At 35.7% G+C, this 16,923-nt stretch overlaps 2 protein-coding genes and 3 non-coding genes across 5 annotated transcripts in view; 3 read left to right on the plus strand and 2 right to left on the minus strand.

Moving 5' to 3' along the window:
* Window positions 1–16,923, plus strand: part of LOC134750775 (myrosinase 1-like) — a 190,423-nt gene that overhangs the window by 124,354 nt on the left and 49,146 nt on the right. The window lies entirely within an intron of this gene.
* LOC134750566 (soluble guanylate cyclase 88E) overlaps window positions 1–16,923 on the minus strand; it is a 131,811-nt gene that overhangs the window by 18,630 nt on the left and 96,258 nt on the right. Inside the window, exons 3-6 of the mRNA XM_063685774.1 lie at window positions 9,486–9,767; window positions 7,843–8,048; window positions 1,842–1,965; window positions 1,299–1,440 (exon numbers count right to left, since the gene is read on the minus strand). Of these exons, the coding sequence (XP_063541844.1) occupies window positions 1,299–1,440; window positions 1,842–1,965; window positions 7,843–8,048; window positions 9,486–9,767 (754 nt within the window). The remainder of the gene's footprint in view (window positions 1–1,298; window positions 1,441–1,841; window positions 1,966–7,842; window positions 8,049–9,485; window positions 9,768–16,923) is intronic.
* Window positions 8,645–8,717, plus strand: Trnaa-agc (transfer RNA alanine (anticodon AGC)). Its single transcript has one exon. It is a non-coding gene; the product is annotated as a tRNA-Ala (tRNA).
* Trnaa-cgc (transfer RNA alanine (anticodon CGC)) lies at window positions 12,145–12,216 on the plus strand. The gene has a single exon. It is a non-coding gene; the product is annotated as a tRNA-Ala (tRNA).
* Trnai-aau (transfer RNA isoleucine (anticodon AAU)) lies at window positions 12,734–12,807 on the minus strand. The gene has a single exon. It is a non-coding gene; the product is annotated as a tRNA-Ile (tRNA).

Here is a 16,923-nt window from a genome sequence, read left to right on the forward strand (position 1 = left end):
CAAATATCATACCCATCGCTTTCGAATGAATTAATAAATTATGTAAGCACTAAGTATAAGTATTCCTTAAAGAAGTTCTATAAATTTTTAAAAGATCAATAAAATTACGCGTCATCTCGACAAATTCAATTACAGTGATATGGGTCGACGGGAACCAGAAAGTTAAATATTTTTATTGCTGACAGGATTTTGATGTCAATAGTTTTCTAAGTATTTGGGGTGACTTTAGAAATGGGTTTTGTTAGGATTTACATAGGCTAATCACAAGAAATTGGTGAAGTGTCCATGTTTTTATGTCATTGTTGATAATAAGCAGTCTGCCACCCAAAATAACTTTCCAAAAAGAGACAAATCTCCACAGATTGCGTATAAAAGTATCTGTAACAGTTTACTTATTCAGTTCAGTTTGTGTAAACTGTGTGTAATATTTTTATTGCTGACAGGATTTTGATGTCAATAGTTTTCTAAGTATTTGGGGTGACTTTAGAAATGGGTTTTGTTAGGATTTACATAGGCTAATCACAAGAAATTGGTGAAGTGTCCATGTTTTTATGTCATTGTTGATAATAAGCAGTCTGCCACCCAAAATAACTTTCCAAAAAGAGACAAATCTCCACAGATTGCGTATAAAAGTATCTGTAACAGTTTACTTATTCAGTTCAGTTTGTGTAAACTGTGTTTCGGCTTATTTATGTTCCTTTCCTTTATGTTTTTTTCTTTTTGTCTGTTACTTTCCGTGGTTATTTCTCACTTGATAGTCTCATCGGAAGATCAGCGCTGGAAATCGCCAGCAACATACTGATATGGGGCCATTTTGTGACAGTTTATTTACACTATGTTATTTTTTGGGACCTATGTCTATTGTCTGTGTGTCTACAAATAAAAAACTATTCTTTTCTATTCTAATTATTCTACATGTTATCCGCTACTTTTGATGCTGTCTGTACATAAGATAATCCAGACTTCCATACTTATATATTTATAATATTATAAATGCGAAAGTGTCTGTCTGTCTGTATATCCGTTACCTCTTCACGCTTAAACCGCTGAACCTTATGCCACTATTTTATTTGCATAGCCTTTGATGTGACATTCCGATTAAGTACGTAAACATGGACATAGACTTGTATCGTTATTATGGTTGTATTTCTTTGCATGCATAATTTAAAATTTACATGCCAAAGCATGTACAAATACAGCAGAAAATAAATATGCACCTAACATCTAGGTTTTTGAACGCGTGATGTCGTCAACTACGTTTATGTTTTTCCATTCTCTCATTAAATTAATTGGCCTACCTTTAAGCCTTAAATTCTTCTCCGTAGTCCCATCAGACTCATCTGACAGCTTTAGGATCTCGCTCCTCTTGTCTGTGGCCTTCTCATGGATGACTGCCTCTACCGTCACCAGCTCGAAGATGTTGTTCGTCCTATTTAGGATCTGTGGAATATTTTTTATTAGCTTACTTTAATCTACCGTTAGGCAAAGCTCTCCCCTTGTTTCCTCCACTCAATCCTGGATTTTCCCACCATTCCGTGTAGAATACTTCTAAGCTGTCCCGCTATTACCTTTTTGTGGAGAATTATTGGCCACTACATAGTAAGTGGCCATTTTTAACAATAAGGCTTTAATTGGCTCGTTTCAAGCGACGGCAACAACGAACGCGGCAATTGATATCCAAACGTCAAATTTATTTTTCAATTTGACAACAAGGCGGCATACTCGTCAGCGCGTACAAATAGATACACGTGCCATAAAATTATTTAAACCGGAAATTAATCGCGAATTGTAACAAGCTAAGCGCTACCAACGACCACATAATTTAATATGTACCTACTTACAGTCTGAAACTTAAAAGCGATGAGCGGCCGGACTAGATCGAACCAGTTGGTGATCTTCTTGCCCACCAGGTCGGGCAGGATCACCATCAGGGAGTTGCCGATGCTGCGGACCACCATGTCGGATCTATAATCACAAGAATATTATCACTATTATCAGTGTACGTCCGGGGTACGATGGATGGAATTAAGGACGTAAAGCGCCCGCTTGGCACCAACCCCTTATTAATTGTAAAGGGACCCTGTAATATATATCACGTCGATAAATATAGCCTGGCTATTTATCAGTAGAGTAATTTAACTTTTATATGTTGTAGTTACATCTATTTGAACCCAAAACGGAACTAATTCTAACTCTTGTCCTTGAAATAAATTAATGTGAGTTTGCTCCGTAGCGACAGCCTGTCTAAAACAAATCCCTAAGTGAACCCTAATAAGTTTAGGTTCGAGTTCACGACTCAGCTTAGAAAAGTTTGGCCTTTAGTGTAGAGATAAAACACTCGAACAAAAACATCTTACATTTCTGTAATGAGAGTTCCAACATGCTAGTTTGTAGGTAGATAATTATAGCAAAGAGAATTGTTTGTAATAGAGAGGTAGTCTAAGAAAAAAACTTTCCCCTTAGTTGACAAAACAGATGGCGCTGTACTGCGCCATATATTTTACGGTCACTGAATTGTCAAACGTCAACTTTTGACAATCAGTTACCGCAAAATGTATGGGGCTGTACTGCGCCATCTCGTTTACCTGTCAAATACGAAGCACGAAATTGTCTCAGATTTTACGCATCTGACTCAATCAATGTATCTTTGATTATAGGTATAGTTTGAATCTCCTCAAATGATTTTTACGCCAAAGACCCTAATCTGTTAAACAAAAGCCATTGTTTCTTTTATGATAGCGCGTGGCCATAGTGTGTGAACGCGTGGCACGCGCACATATAATGGCCATTTGAGAAGATTCAAACTATAATTAAGTGAGTTGTCGTTGCGATTCAAAATGGCGAAGACGTCTCGAGAATATTTTTTTGTTTTTTTGCTCATTAATGTTGTATAAAGTGTAATATTGATAGCTTATTATGCAGTGAACTATCGTGAAAGTGTGCAGCTAATGAAAAACTAATTTTGAAACGCGTTTAACCATGCTTTAATCAACACCCGGCAATCTATCTTGGTTTTTAGAAACTTTACTAAAACTATCTCAGCTATCTCTTTACGAAAAGCAACTACCGAACATGTTCTACGAAGTACATTGGAATACCATCCAAGACATGGGACATATAATTAATAGCCTATTCTCAGCAAAATAGGGTTGAATATCTTAAAAATAGTCTGATCGTGCCGACGGCGTCAACATAAGTATTGCGAGAAACTCGGGAATTAATTCAGCAATTTGTTTAGAGATTACTCTTCTGTACGAAATTCGTTAAAAATCTTGCGGAAATGTTTTAAGAGGGATCTTTGTTTGAGAATAAGGGATTTCTAACAAAACATCTTGAAGAAAATGTTGTATTATGCGTGGTGCGTACTCGTATTATTCAATTCAGTGCAATATGAAGAGTTCATTATTTTAACAACATGCTGCTTTCTCTGATCAGATCGGGGAAATCCTGAAGAAAGGCCAGGTCAAGAGCACCCTAAACCGGCGAGCGTGTATGAGGAATGTTATGAAAGTGAAGGAAGCGAAAGAGGTATGTCAGGATCGTAGCAAGTGGAAATCCGTGGTCTCTGCCTACCCCTCCGGGAAATAGGCGTGATTATATATATGTATGTTCTGCAACTTGCATATTTGCTACAAGGCCTTAAAATGTTGATTTTTTTCAAATTAAGTACTTATCTACTTGTGTGTACTTGATATTGGCCACTAGGTAGGCTGGTGATGCTTACCGCTCAGTGTACAGTCGTCATCAGATATATCGGAGCGGCCAAAGTGTTAACAATATTTGAACACGCACTCTAACGCCTTGACAATAGAGGCGTGTTCAGATATTTGTGAGCACCTTGACCGTTCCGATATATCTGATGGCGACTGTACATTATGTTGAATATTTATATAAACATATGCTTATTTACTCGTATTTTGTTGAATAGTACTAAGTTCAAATTCAAAAGCAAAGCTTCTAAAACTCAGGAGTCTAATGATGCAATACAATATTTCTGATTTTAATTTGATTTTGATGATAATTTTTAAGAAAAAAAAAACCGACTTCAATGGGGATGCCGTTAAGAGGTTACTCCAGACAATAAAATGAAAAAGACAGCACCGTTTGCTTAACTAAAAGGAGGTAAAACCACCCACTTTTCTAGTAGCATTTCGTTTCTGTAAGGGTCACAGTTCTAACCATACCTAATTCAATATTCTGATAGCATTTCGTTTCTGTAAGGACCACAGTTCTAACCTAATCTAACCCACTTTTCTGATAGCAGTTCGGTTCTGTGAGGATCGCAGTTCAAAAAAGTTCCACTTCATCAAATGTCACTTTTTTTATGTAAATGCTGGATTTGTTGATGAAAATACAAAAATAACTATATGTATGCCTTTCACATTTGAGGAGTTCCCTCGGTTCCTTATGGATCCCATCATCAGAACTCGAGCTTGACGAAAATGTGTCTTTAAAACTTAACTTGCTTAACAAACATAAAAAAGAAGACTAATCGCCAAACGTGAATTATGCGTCATTAAAGAGTTCCATTCTGATATTTCTGATCATCATCAGCAGCTCCACTTCATCAAATGTCACTTTTTTAAATGGAAATGCTGGATTTGTTGATGAAAATACAAAAATCACTATATGTATGCCTTTCACATTTGGGGAGTTCCCTCGATTTCCTCATGGATCCCATCATCAGAACTCGAGCTTGACAAAAATGCGTCTTGAAAACCTAACTTGCTTAACAAACATAACGAAGAGGACAAATTGCCAAACGTGAACTATGCGTCATTGAAGAGTTCCGTTCTGATCATCATCAGCAGTTCCACTTCATCAAATGTCACTTTTTTAAATGGAAATGCTGGATTTGTTGATGAAAATACAAAAATCACTATATGTATGCCTTTCACATTTAAGGAGTTCCCTCGATTTCCTCGTGGATCCCATCATCAGAACTCGAGCTTGACAAAAATGCGTCTTGAAAATCTAACTTGCTTAACAAACATAACGAAGAGAACAAATCGCCAAACGTGAACTATGCGTCATTGAAGAGTTCCGTTCTGATCATCATCAGCAGTTCCACTTCATCAAATGTCACTTTTTTAAATGTAAATGCTCGATTTGTTGATGAAAATACTAAAATCACTATATGTATGCCTTTAATATTTGAGGAGTTCCCTCGATTCCTCATGGATCCCATCATCAGAACTGCGTTTTGATAAAAATGGGACCAATCTGTATGTATATACTTACAATCAAAAAATGAATTTTCAAAATCGGTCCAGAAATGACGGAGTTATGGAGTAACAAACATAAAAAAAAACAACCGAATTGAGAACCTCCTCCTTTTGAAATCTTGAAGTCGGTTAAAAAAAGAACGAAAAACGCTCTTATATAGCCATGGTAATTTTAATTATAGTTTGTCAAAGGACTGTCTCATTTTAAACATAGGCAGAGAGAATCATACTATCTTTGTCTTACACTAGTAATAGCACCCAAAAGAAAAGGATGAGTATAGTTTTTTAGGGTTCCGTACCCAAAGGGTAAAAACGGGACCCTATTTTAAGGCTCCGCTGTCCGTCTGTCCGTCTGTCTGTCTGTCTGTCACCAGGCTGTATCTCATGAACCGTGATAGCTAGACAGTTGAAATATTCACAGATGATGTATTTCTGTTGCCGCTATAACAACAAATACTAAAAACAGAATAATATAAATATTTAAATGGGGCTCCCATACAACAAACGTGATTTTTTTGCTGTTTTTTTTTCGTAATGGTACGGAACCCTTAGTGCGCGAGTACGACTCGCACTTGGCCTGTTTTTTATCTTATTTACTGACAATTTGGTTTGACCAACTAACAACACAAACTTAAGTTTTTATTCTTTACAATAAAATCGATGCGTCTAATAAGATCGTTAAAAGACATTACGTACTTTAAGTCGGCAAATAACAATAAGTACTTGTATAGAAAATCTGCTACTGAATTCTTTTATTTAACTATTTGAGTATTCGTTTGCCAGCATCAAGAAATACGAGTATAGTACAAACGGAGTTGAATTTATATAGCACTGTGCTGGAATAGTGCTGTATAAATTCAGGTTTAAAACCTAAGAACAGAGACGTGAAAAATAATCAAGCTCAAGACACAAGTTTGTTTTTGAAATCCCGGATACTAAAATGTGTGTCTAAAATGTTTATGTGTGTGTATTATTAGGTATTATTATTTCTCAATTTCTATCACTCGCTGCATCACCTACTCACATTACTTGTTTTTTTTTTGCCTTGTCTCCACTACCCTAATTATAAAACAATTCAAGTCTCGGAGACCCTTTACATCTCTGGATAATTTGATGATCTTTTTTATTATTATATACATTTTATCTTTGGCACCTAGAGACTTTTACATCTCTAAACAATTTTAGTACTTCTGTTATTTGTATAGTTTTTATTAGTTTTTTTTCTTGTGTAATTTAACATTTATATTTATGTAATTGTTTTTTGTAATTTTGGGTTAATTTTATTGTTTGTAAAAATTGACATGTAAAAGTGCCCCTGTGGCCTATTTGCTGAATAAATGTTTGATGTTTGACCCTAAGGTTGTCTGGAAGAGATCGCTCTTTAGCGATAAGACCGCCTGTTGTCTACCATAGTTTAAGTGCTTAATTTGTATGTCATGTCCTTCTTTATATTCGTGAGCAATAAAAAATATTTGTATTGTATTGTATGTCAGATCGATTGTCCCAATTTTTCTAATTCCTGATGCAGAGGCTGTCTATCGCGATTTAACGCGGCAATGCGGCGAGCGTGATGGGCACCTTTGGGGGCACTTTTTTAAATTGTAAGTAGTTTGACAAAACATCAGGTCTTAACTATACTTGAGAAAGATAGGTATTTTTAAGTAGCGCCAATGATGATGTCCGGAACTTTAGGAGGAGATTGTATGTCTGTGTATGTCACTAGTCTCTGGTAAGAGGATTTATCTCATTGCCTGAGTGTAATTTAATGAAGACTTGTGGATTCTGCTGGAACTATAGCTGAGCTGTCTTACTGTCGCGACGTATAGTATACGGATTTATTGATATACGTACACTACCGCTCAAAAGTATTTAAGCACCCGCAATTTTCACCATACAATTGTATACAAAAATTATTTTCAAAATCATACTGTTCGATCGCAGGCAAATGACTCTCTTACATGTTGGATTGAATTTTTATCTAGGTAAATATATTGAGCCTCAAATTGTTGCCAGACATCCTTTAAAATTTCGAGTTTACTTTATGCAACGATTTAAAAAACCGTTATGTACTAGTTCATACAAAATAAAACGAATTTGTACTGGAAAACGATTTATGAATTTTTTTACGCTTGCCATTTGGTAAATAGGCAATGTACACGAATATTCTGCATATCATTTTGAAGCTCGATATGTCTGTTAAATTAAAAAAGTAAACTGCAAAAAAAACTGTTACCCGACTGCGACTTAGTGGTATAGTTCTGAAAGTCGATTTTGTATACAATTGTATGGAAAAAATTAGGAGTGCCTAAATAGTTATGATCGGTAGTGTATCACTGCTTATCTTGCAGCACATAAGGTATTTTTAGCAGATGTTTTTCCTCCCGTGTCATAGCCAGAGACGCCAGGGTGAATGCCCGATTGTCAAATATCAGTTGAAAAATGACTTTCACTCATACTCATACAGAGTTCATGTGTGAACGTACCCTAATGTAACATCTGTTTTGTACCACATGATAATAAGCAATAAATGAATTATGAATTATGAATTACTCATAAATACAAACATAAACAGAAGAATTAAGTCTAGAAGCGCCTAAATAAAAAAAATAGCACTCACCCAAAAACGATGCAAAACGGGAATATCTCGAACAGAACAGAAGCGCTGATGGGCAGATGTTTTTCCTCCCGTGTCATAGCCAGAGACGCCAGGGTGAACGCCCGATTGTCAAATGTCAGCTGGAAGGTCACGTGAACTGTGTCAAATAGGAGTTCTTCCCTTAGCAACTCTATTCGCATCTCCTTGTGGTAGAAGTGACGGGCTACCTGGAAAATTAAAAGTGGTGTACCTAGACTATAAAAGAAGTGTATATTTTTTCCTTAAGAGTCCCCGTCACTAGTCTAGCTATCACGGTTCATGAGATACAGCCTGGTGACATACAGACAGACAGACAGACAGACAAACAGACAGACGGCCAGACGGACAGAGGAGTCTTAGTAATAGAGGGTACAGTTTTTACCCTTTGGGTACGGAACGGAAACTGAAAAATAAATAAATACATAGAAACGATTTTGATTTATTATTTAGTGTAAGTATAGTATATATAAACTGATTTAATTATAAACAGTGAAATACTAAATTAAAACCCTATGTAAACAAAAACATTGTTGTTATCTGTAAAATGATACTGCATACAGCGCCATCTAGTTACAAATCTTCCAAACAATCGCATTCACGTGTTGCTAATGCCACTAATGCTAATATGGACTGATATCAACTATGATAACATGTATTTAGTTTAAACCTTACTCAAATAATTTATAATTTATAGTGATATATTATTAACTTGTAAATTATAAAGTAAATCTCGAAATACAATTTCCACAGAATGTGGTGACTAATTTCGCTCGATTCTTCAACCGGGGGTGTAGCTCAGATGGTAGAGCGCTCGCTTAGCATGCGAGAGGTACGGGGATCGATACCCCGCACCTCCAAATCGGAAATTAACTTTTTTTTTGCATTTTCTGTTGTACTTATTTTGTTAGTATAAAAATAAAATTTCCCATTTTTTCCGTAAATAAAATTTATCCTTTTCATTATTGTTAATCTATTTAAAAGACTAGACTAGTCAATCTTGTTTCTAAGATAATCTTATTAATTAGAGAATAGACGGTTTTGCTGCTTTGTTATGTCTGCTCTGCTCTATTAATATTATTACTCAATTAAGTATAATAAAAGAACTCACAAAGGAACATTCCTCCGTCTCAAATTTATATTAAAATAAGGAATTCACTATGAAGCATTCCACGGGCTGTCCCGTACAAACTCATTTTATTTCGTTATTTTTTTTCCTTTTGTCGGCGCTTAAAGCCGATGATTATTTTTCTGGGCATACTTTTCGACCATTTGTCACAGAACAAGAAACTCCAATACCTGCAAATCTACATCACATTATATATATTACCTATATATATATGTATATATACCAAATACAAACTTACTTTTATGCTTATACCTATTTTCTAAAACCTCTTCACCTAACCCTATGCGTTTGCGTCAGCGTCAAACCAACGGCCTAGGACTGATAGGACGTCAGAGCCATATTGGGATTTTGGGACCCAAAACTTATCGTCCCTTTTGCACAGTAGGTAATGAATAGAAAGAGAGCGTCTTACCTTACGTATTAGTGCCAAATACCTATACGTCACATTAGTTTACCTACATACATTTTTATTATATTTTATTTCTAGATTTCTACTCACCTCTCTAATCTGTCCCATAGCATAATACACGAACCCCCTCCTCTTCGACCTATAATGCAGCGTCAGTCCCTGCCGCGTCTCGTTCTCGCATATAAAACTAGGCGCTCGCATCCTAGGATAACTAAACTTTAAGTATTCGTGTAGGTTATCTAGGCCGTTTAGGAAGTCTCTCATGTGACGGCCTAGGACTGATAGGACGCGATCGTAACCGTATTGTGATACGAAGCCCACGAAGTAAACGCCCATTTGGTCCATGAATTCGCGCTCTGTGATGCCTAGAACCTGAAACAAAGGGTATAGTTAGTTTTCATTTAAACATATGGTAGACCGAGGTGAATTGGATTACTGAGCGAATCGGATCAGGCTAGAAATATCTAATGTTACTTATTATGACTGACGACTGACGTCACGTTACGACACTTATGACGCAATTTAAGTGCGCTCATATCAATCAAAAACCTATATATGTGACGTTTTCAACCAAGAGGTACCACATTGTCGCTTGTCGATAAGGTTGATTTCTAATTGAAGGTATATGGAAATAGCGCCTTACTGACAAGCATGACAACCGACATTATTTAGTTACCCTTTTGGTTGAGGTTTTAGGATTAACCTGAGCAATTTTACTGACGAAACGCTCCTAACAAAATGGCAATACATCGTGACGTCACCATGCAACGTCGCTATTGATTGCTTAGAAGCCGTTTCGATGTATGGAAAACAAGTAAATTGCGATTTTGTCGGTGAAATATTGCGTTTATGTATATTGTTGCCGTACAATGAGGGCTATCGTTTTTTTGCTCACCAGTTGGCGCCTCTGTTGATGTTGGTCCAAAAGACTATATAGAACAGCTGTCAGTCATTGAAGTGACAAGTGACATTTGACATTTCGAACTATGGAAAAGACCACCATCTACACTAGCGCCCTTAGCGGCGAATTCATACGCGTTAGCCCTCATTTTTTTAAATAAAATGTAAGGAATCGAATGGTACCATTATTTTTTCTTTTCTGGAAGTTTGAAAAAAACTTAAATTTTGAAATTTTGAGGCCTTGTATTTTTTATTATATTGCCATACTTATATTTTTTAAGTTTCCAATGTATTGTGATAAATTGCTCATTTTCCATCTATTTAACTAGATTTAGTTATAAAATTCAACATGTGTCAACAACCCTATTTGTAATTAGGCTCTCCCTTTCCTTAATGAGCGTGTAATTGTACCTACTTAACTCAACTGACATTAGGTAAGCCAATGGGTCGAATTACGTGGACACCCCGCCTTTATACATTAGATTAAAGAGACAAATCAGGTCAACAACATATTTTATAGGGCGCTTGCTTGCTGATCAAAAAGTCCTGGAATAAAATGTTTTACAACGAAACGCGCATACTTTACACAATTTTATTTGTAAAACCATAAAAACGATTACATTTTTGCGACTGTACTAAAACCCCTCTTGAATGTGTGTGAAGTTTTCGAATAGACGTTCCATTTTTGAAATTTGTAAAATAACGTATGGTTTGCAAACTTATTTTTTGCTTATCTGTCCACTTCTGATTCTATTGTCACGATAAGCATGGAGACTATATAAAGGAGCCAAATCTCTATGCATGAAAAGTGTCCATCAAAAAACAGTAATTAGGCGGCGCCACCATACACCGAAATACTACCAAAAACAACCTACGTAATTTGGTCGGGTTATTTGTTGCCTTATATGGTTCATGTTATACTCATGTCCCAGAGCCTAACTAGCGCCACCGGAGAGATTAGGAACTATTATTTAAAGCTGAAAGCGGTCACTTTTGCAACAATTCTGCCATAAGAGATTGGTATCCTTTCTATACCATCCATAACGATAAGATATAAATAATGGTCAATTTTGAGTAACTGTCTTCGTATGTTTTGCGTCGTGCATACAATATACATCAGTTTACCATAGAAGTCGAATTTGAGTTCAGCTAAGCAAACGAATATGGCACCATTTTCTGAACTCGGTATAAGACGACCACTGCATATCCAAATGAAAAAGAGTTGTGTAATTTAAACACATATTTCCAAGTGAAATAAATTAAAAATCCATAAATAAATCTAATCGAAAATCATGCATTACAATTGTTACAGTTGACTGATCAAGTAAATATTTATATGTGATGCTTATCTGATTTTTTTGCAGACTATACACACAGACACACATACCCAAGAAGGGGTTAATAAAGTTTTTTTACCTTCTTACCTATAAATACCACTCCTACACGATATTCATTGAATCATCAAATTATTCGTAACGCGGTTATACTGGTGCAGTATCCGTAAATCGGTCAGTTTGTATAAGTAAGTACTTACCTAATACTTATGTAAGTACAAGTTATATTTTTTCCTGTTAATGGTAAATTAAAAAATGCATAATCAGTGTGATTGATAATGATAACCGCCGCCCAAGAACAGTCGAAGGCAAAAATATCGATCCAGACAAATGGCTCAAAAATATGTGAACACGACTATAGATTGTCTAAGGTGTAAAAGCGTACACATATTTTTAAAACTTTGGGAATGTATATATATTTATGCCCTTGACTGTACGTCTCACATAATCAAAAACATTATTACCGGTTTGTAGTAAGTACAAGCTGATACTTAATTTCGACCACTGATTCAACCGGGGGTGTAACTCAGTGGTAGAGTGTCTGCTTCGCATGCTGAAAGTCCTGGGTTCAAATCCCAGCACCTCCAAAGTGTTTCTTTTTGCTTTTTATTAAATTTATTGTTTGATTTTTTATAAGCAATTTCTAAGTTTTTACATAGGTTTGTTGTTTTTTAAAAATTAATCACCATTATTTATGACTGAATTTTATAGTCACCGCAGTCATAGCAAATAATAAATTTGAAAAAATCTTAATTTAGAAAAAAATATCTATCATCTATTTAACAAGAAGCACTAATAATACGATGAACAAGCATATTTACAAGGTTTTGGTTCATACTATTGCTATCATCGTAGAGCGGATAAGCATATTAAGCAATTTACTGTGACTACAAAATTTACTATGACAATAATCTATTCTCTTTTCGATTAGTAAGTAAAATGGGGCATTTTCTATGAAAAGGGACCTTATCGCGCTTACGCCGCACAGCGTCGCGCGGCATTGTATTTATATCGGAGTATCGTTTATAATGGCGTAAGCGCCATCGACAATAAGGTCCCTTTATATAGAAAATACCACAAATAATAAATATAAAAAAAAACGAGTGGCCCATGAGGGGATCGAACCCGCGACCTTCGCGTTATTAGCACGACGCTCTAACCAACTGAGCTAATGGGCCGTTGCTACGGGCGGCGAAATATTCTATCACAATATTTTTATTGTGAATGCTAAAAAGATCTTCCTACAGTTCGGCTAGGTTCACACGGTGTTAATTTTTCCCGTATACCGTGGGGGGATTTTATCATATATTTCCAGTTATCTGAGAAAATCTGAAACGCCATCAAAACAACAACATGTCCACAAAAGTAATCGAACACCAAAATACACTAACACTATATGGATCAAAATGATTCGAAATAAATAATTGAATTGAATTGAAATAATGACTCGACTACCCAAAGCGTTTTCCACAATACAAACAAACTGAACGAATAAAACTTAATGTTAATTGAAATGTAAAGACTCTAACAAACGTTTTAATTACAAAAGACAAACTCCTTTACAAATTAATAAACACAAAACAATTTGTTCCGAGGTCAAACAACATGTTTTAATTGCGAGCGACACTACAATACAATAAATTGATAACCATTTGTAACATAACCGGGTAAGTAAATTTACAAAATAGGTCGTGTTTCGGTGCGAAGGAAAGGAAGGATGAAAGGAAAGCATTAATAAACTATACAGTTTAGGAGAATATTAAAGCGAACCCGAAGCGAGCGAAGTGGAAAAAGATGTACGGGGTGCTCCTCGTAGGCCTCGTATAAGTCTTGAGATGATAGGTGATAATGATAACACTGCAGTTTCTGCCGAAATAACGATTTTTTGATAATATGATAAAATGATACAATTAATAGCGGCTTGAATACACTCCGCGGCGGTCGGGCGTGTACGTACGTAATTCTGCGAAAAATAGTAAAAAAATTATAAAATCGATTTTTAGCGCGAAATCAGTTTTAGAAGTTGCATGCTAAATCATATTTATGTAAATATATATATAATTTACAGTAAGAGATATATGAAAAATCTTAGTACCATCAGTCAGAAAGGTACTTACACTATTTGTGATATACCTATGATAAAGTTTTTAAATATAAAACAATTCCAAACCCGGAAAAAAACGCCCAAAATCACATATTATCAAAAACATCAACTTCTGGGTTTTTCCAAGTTTCCCGAAATTTCGTCTTAAAACAAATGTAATTTTTATAAATTAAAATACTGCGTAAATTTAAGTAAAAAAATATTGCAAACCCCGAAAAAAACTCCCAAAATCACATATTAAAAATCATCAACTTCAGCCGGGCTAGCACATGATTGGCGCGAGAGTATCTCGCCGCGACATAGACTACCCGTCCCTCTTTAATTCATACAGGTAGTAAAAGACGGGTAGTCTATCTCGCGGCGAGATACTGTCGCGCCAATCATGTGCTCGGCCTACTGAGGCCATTAAAAAACCGGCCAAGTGCGAGTGGGACTCGCGCACGAAGGGTTCCGTACCATTACGGAAAAAAACAGCAAAAAAAATCACGTTTGTTGTATGGGAGCATTCTGTTTTTAGTATTTGTTGTTATAGCGGCAACAGAAATACATCATCTGTGAAAATTTCAAGTGTCTAGCTATCACGGTTCATGAGATACAGCCTGGTGACAGACAGACAGACGGACAGACGGACAGACGGACAGACGGACAGACGGACAGACGGACAGACGGACAGACGGACAGCGGAGTCTTAGTAATAGGGTCCCGTTTTTACCCTTTGGGTACGGAATCCTAAAAAAATGGCGCGATGTTATACATTTTGACTTTTACAGATAGCTCCCTAGATGGCGCTGTGATGTATGAAGTAGCGCCACCTATATAATGATATCATTAGAGCGGTACTGTCATAGTAAATTTTGTAACCCCAGTAAATTCACTGCCATCTGTCGACACACTTTAAAACTAAAAATAAATATTTATAAAAATACGATAAAATGTATTTAAATATGGATAAATGATTTTTTTATTTGCATTAATTATTTTTATATGATTTTGACCCATATTCTTTCACTGGTATGCGTTAAAATTATAAATAATAAACGAAACAGTCAACGCCCTCTATACGAGTGTAGGCCAAAACTAGTAGCGCCCTCTGAACGAGAATCAAATTTTCTTGATTTTCGAGGCACGTTTTTTCCTTAGACTGTATCTATCTATTACGGAGTTATATCTATCTTTGATGATATTAATGATATAAGATAAGGCATACGCCTTTGCTTTTATCAACTTTTATGGATATTTATGTAGCAATATTTATTATTTACTTACTTGTTTGCTCAATTACAATCTATAGATACTAAAAAAATCCGTACTACATATGTCTACGCTTCTACAAAAGTCAGTAAAAATATTGTCCATCCTTTCGTCAGACATTGAAAACATTAATTTGTTTAACCCTTCTTTGCATGGAAATTTTCATCATAACATTGTCCTATGAATTACGAGTACAGGTACTTTTGGAGGTGATTCATATATATTATTTATTCTTAAGACTGTCATTTTTCAACACTAATCCATTTTCCAATTTTTACTTAAATTTACGCAGTATTTTAATTTATAAAAATTACATTTGTTTTAAGACGAAATTTCGGGAAACTTGGAAAAACCCAGTAGGCCGAGCACATGATTGACGCCACAGTATATCGCCGCGAGATAGACTACCCGTCTTTTACTAACTGTATAAATTAAAGGGGGACGGGTAGTCTATGTCGCGGCGAGATACTCTAGCGCCAATCATGTGCTAGCCCGGCTGAGACAGTCGGAATAACAAAAAAAATATAATTTCTATAGAACTCTTCTGTCGGTGAATAGTTATTTGTTTTGTAACACAAAACTTTTCACCTCACTATAACGAGGAAAGTGCAACATGCAAAAAACAGCTTATAAAAAATAAGTCGTTATTTGTACACATTATAATTATCATCAGGTTAATTATAACAAAGATAGATATAACTCCGTAATAGATGAATGCAGTCTAAGGAAAAAAACGTGCCTCGAAAATCAAGAAAATTTGATTCTCGATCAGATGTTTGGCCTACTCTCGTATAGAGGGCGTTGACGGTTTCGTTTGTTATTTAACGATTTTAAAGCATATCAGTGAACGAACATGGGTCAAAATAATAAAAATAATTAATGCAAATAAAAAAAATCATTTATCCATATTTAAATACTATTTACAATAGTAGATTGTGTTACAAGGGAGCAAAATGACATATTTACGGCGAGGGCGTATATTGAATCCTAAACGAAGCGAAGGATTCTATAATAGAATCCCGAGGGTAACGAGGAATTCTAAAGTAGAATCCTGAGCGTAGTGAGGGATTCAAGTGTGTTACGCCCAAGATGGAAATAATTTTGCTACTATGTGACACAGACTTACACTTACACCACTCATTGCAGTACCCGTCGTAGTAATTTTTTAGTCGTGCCGCGTTGCAGATTCGCAAAAACTCGAGGGTCGCTCGGTGTCATGGGTGCAAGATTATATAACTCACTACCTATGGAGTTAAAACTAGTACGAAGTGATATCGCTTTTGCAAAACGCCTAAAAACGCTACTAATAAACCTCGCTTGCTATACCATTGACGAATTTGTCGAAGCGTGTAGTAACTAAATTAAAAACCTAAACCTTGTACAACAGTATTAATCATAACTATGTGTGTACCTATTATGTACCTACCCAATTTTGTAAACTTGACATGTAAAACACTATGTTTTATGAATAAATGCTTGAATCTTGAATCTTGAGACTGCTTTTCACATCATCTACGAGGTAATTATGATGTTTAAAAATATTATTTAAGCTAAAAAAATAATGCGCATTTTTTTTAAATAGTGTCCTAGAACCGAAAAGTGTTATTTTGATCCCTCCTAGCAGGGAAGAAAAGTGCCACTTTGATCCCTCCTAGCAGGGAAGAAAAACCCCTTTTACGAATTGGTGATGTGAAAATGCAATTTTCCACCCGGCTATCAGCCTATGAAAGGTGAACTTTCCGAAGAGGAGAGATGAAAAAGAATTTATAGACAATGTTCTTACGGACCCTATGGCAACCTCATGGGAAATCTAAGGGCTAACTCATGAATGTGATGTTAAGGGTAATATGTTTTTTGATAACTTGATAAGTAACACTGTTTTTCTTATTTTTTGTACCTTTTAATGACGGCAAATATTTACGCTTTGAAATTTTCTCTC

Source organism: Cydia strobilella, chromosome 20, assembly GCF_947568885.1.
Source record: "Cydia strobilella chromosome 20, ilCydStro3.1, whole genome shotgun sequence".
Classification (NCBI taxonomy): Eukaryota; Metazoa; Arthropoda; class Insecta; order Lepidoptera; family Tortricidae; genus Cydia; species Cydia strobilella.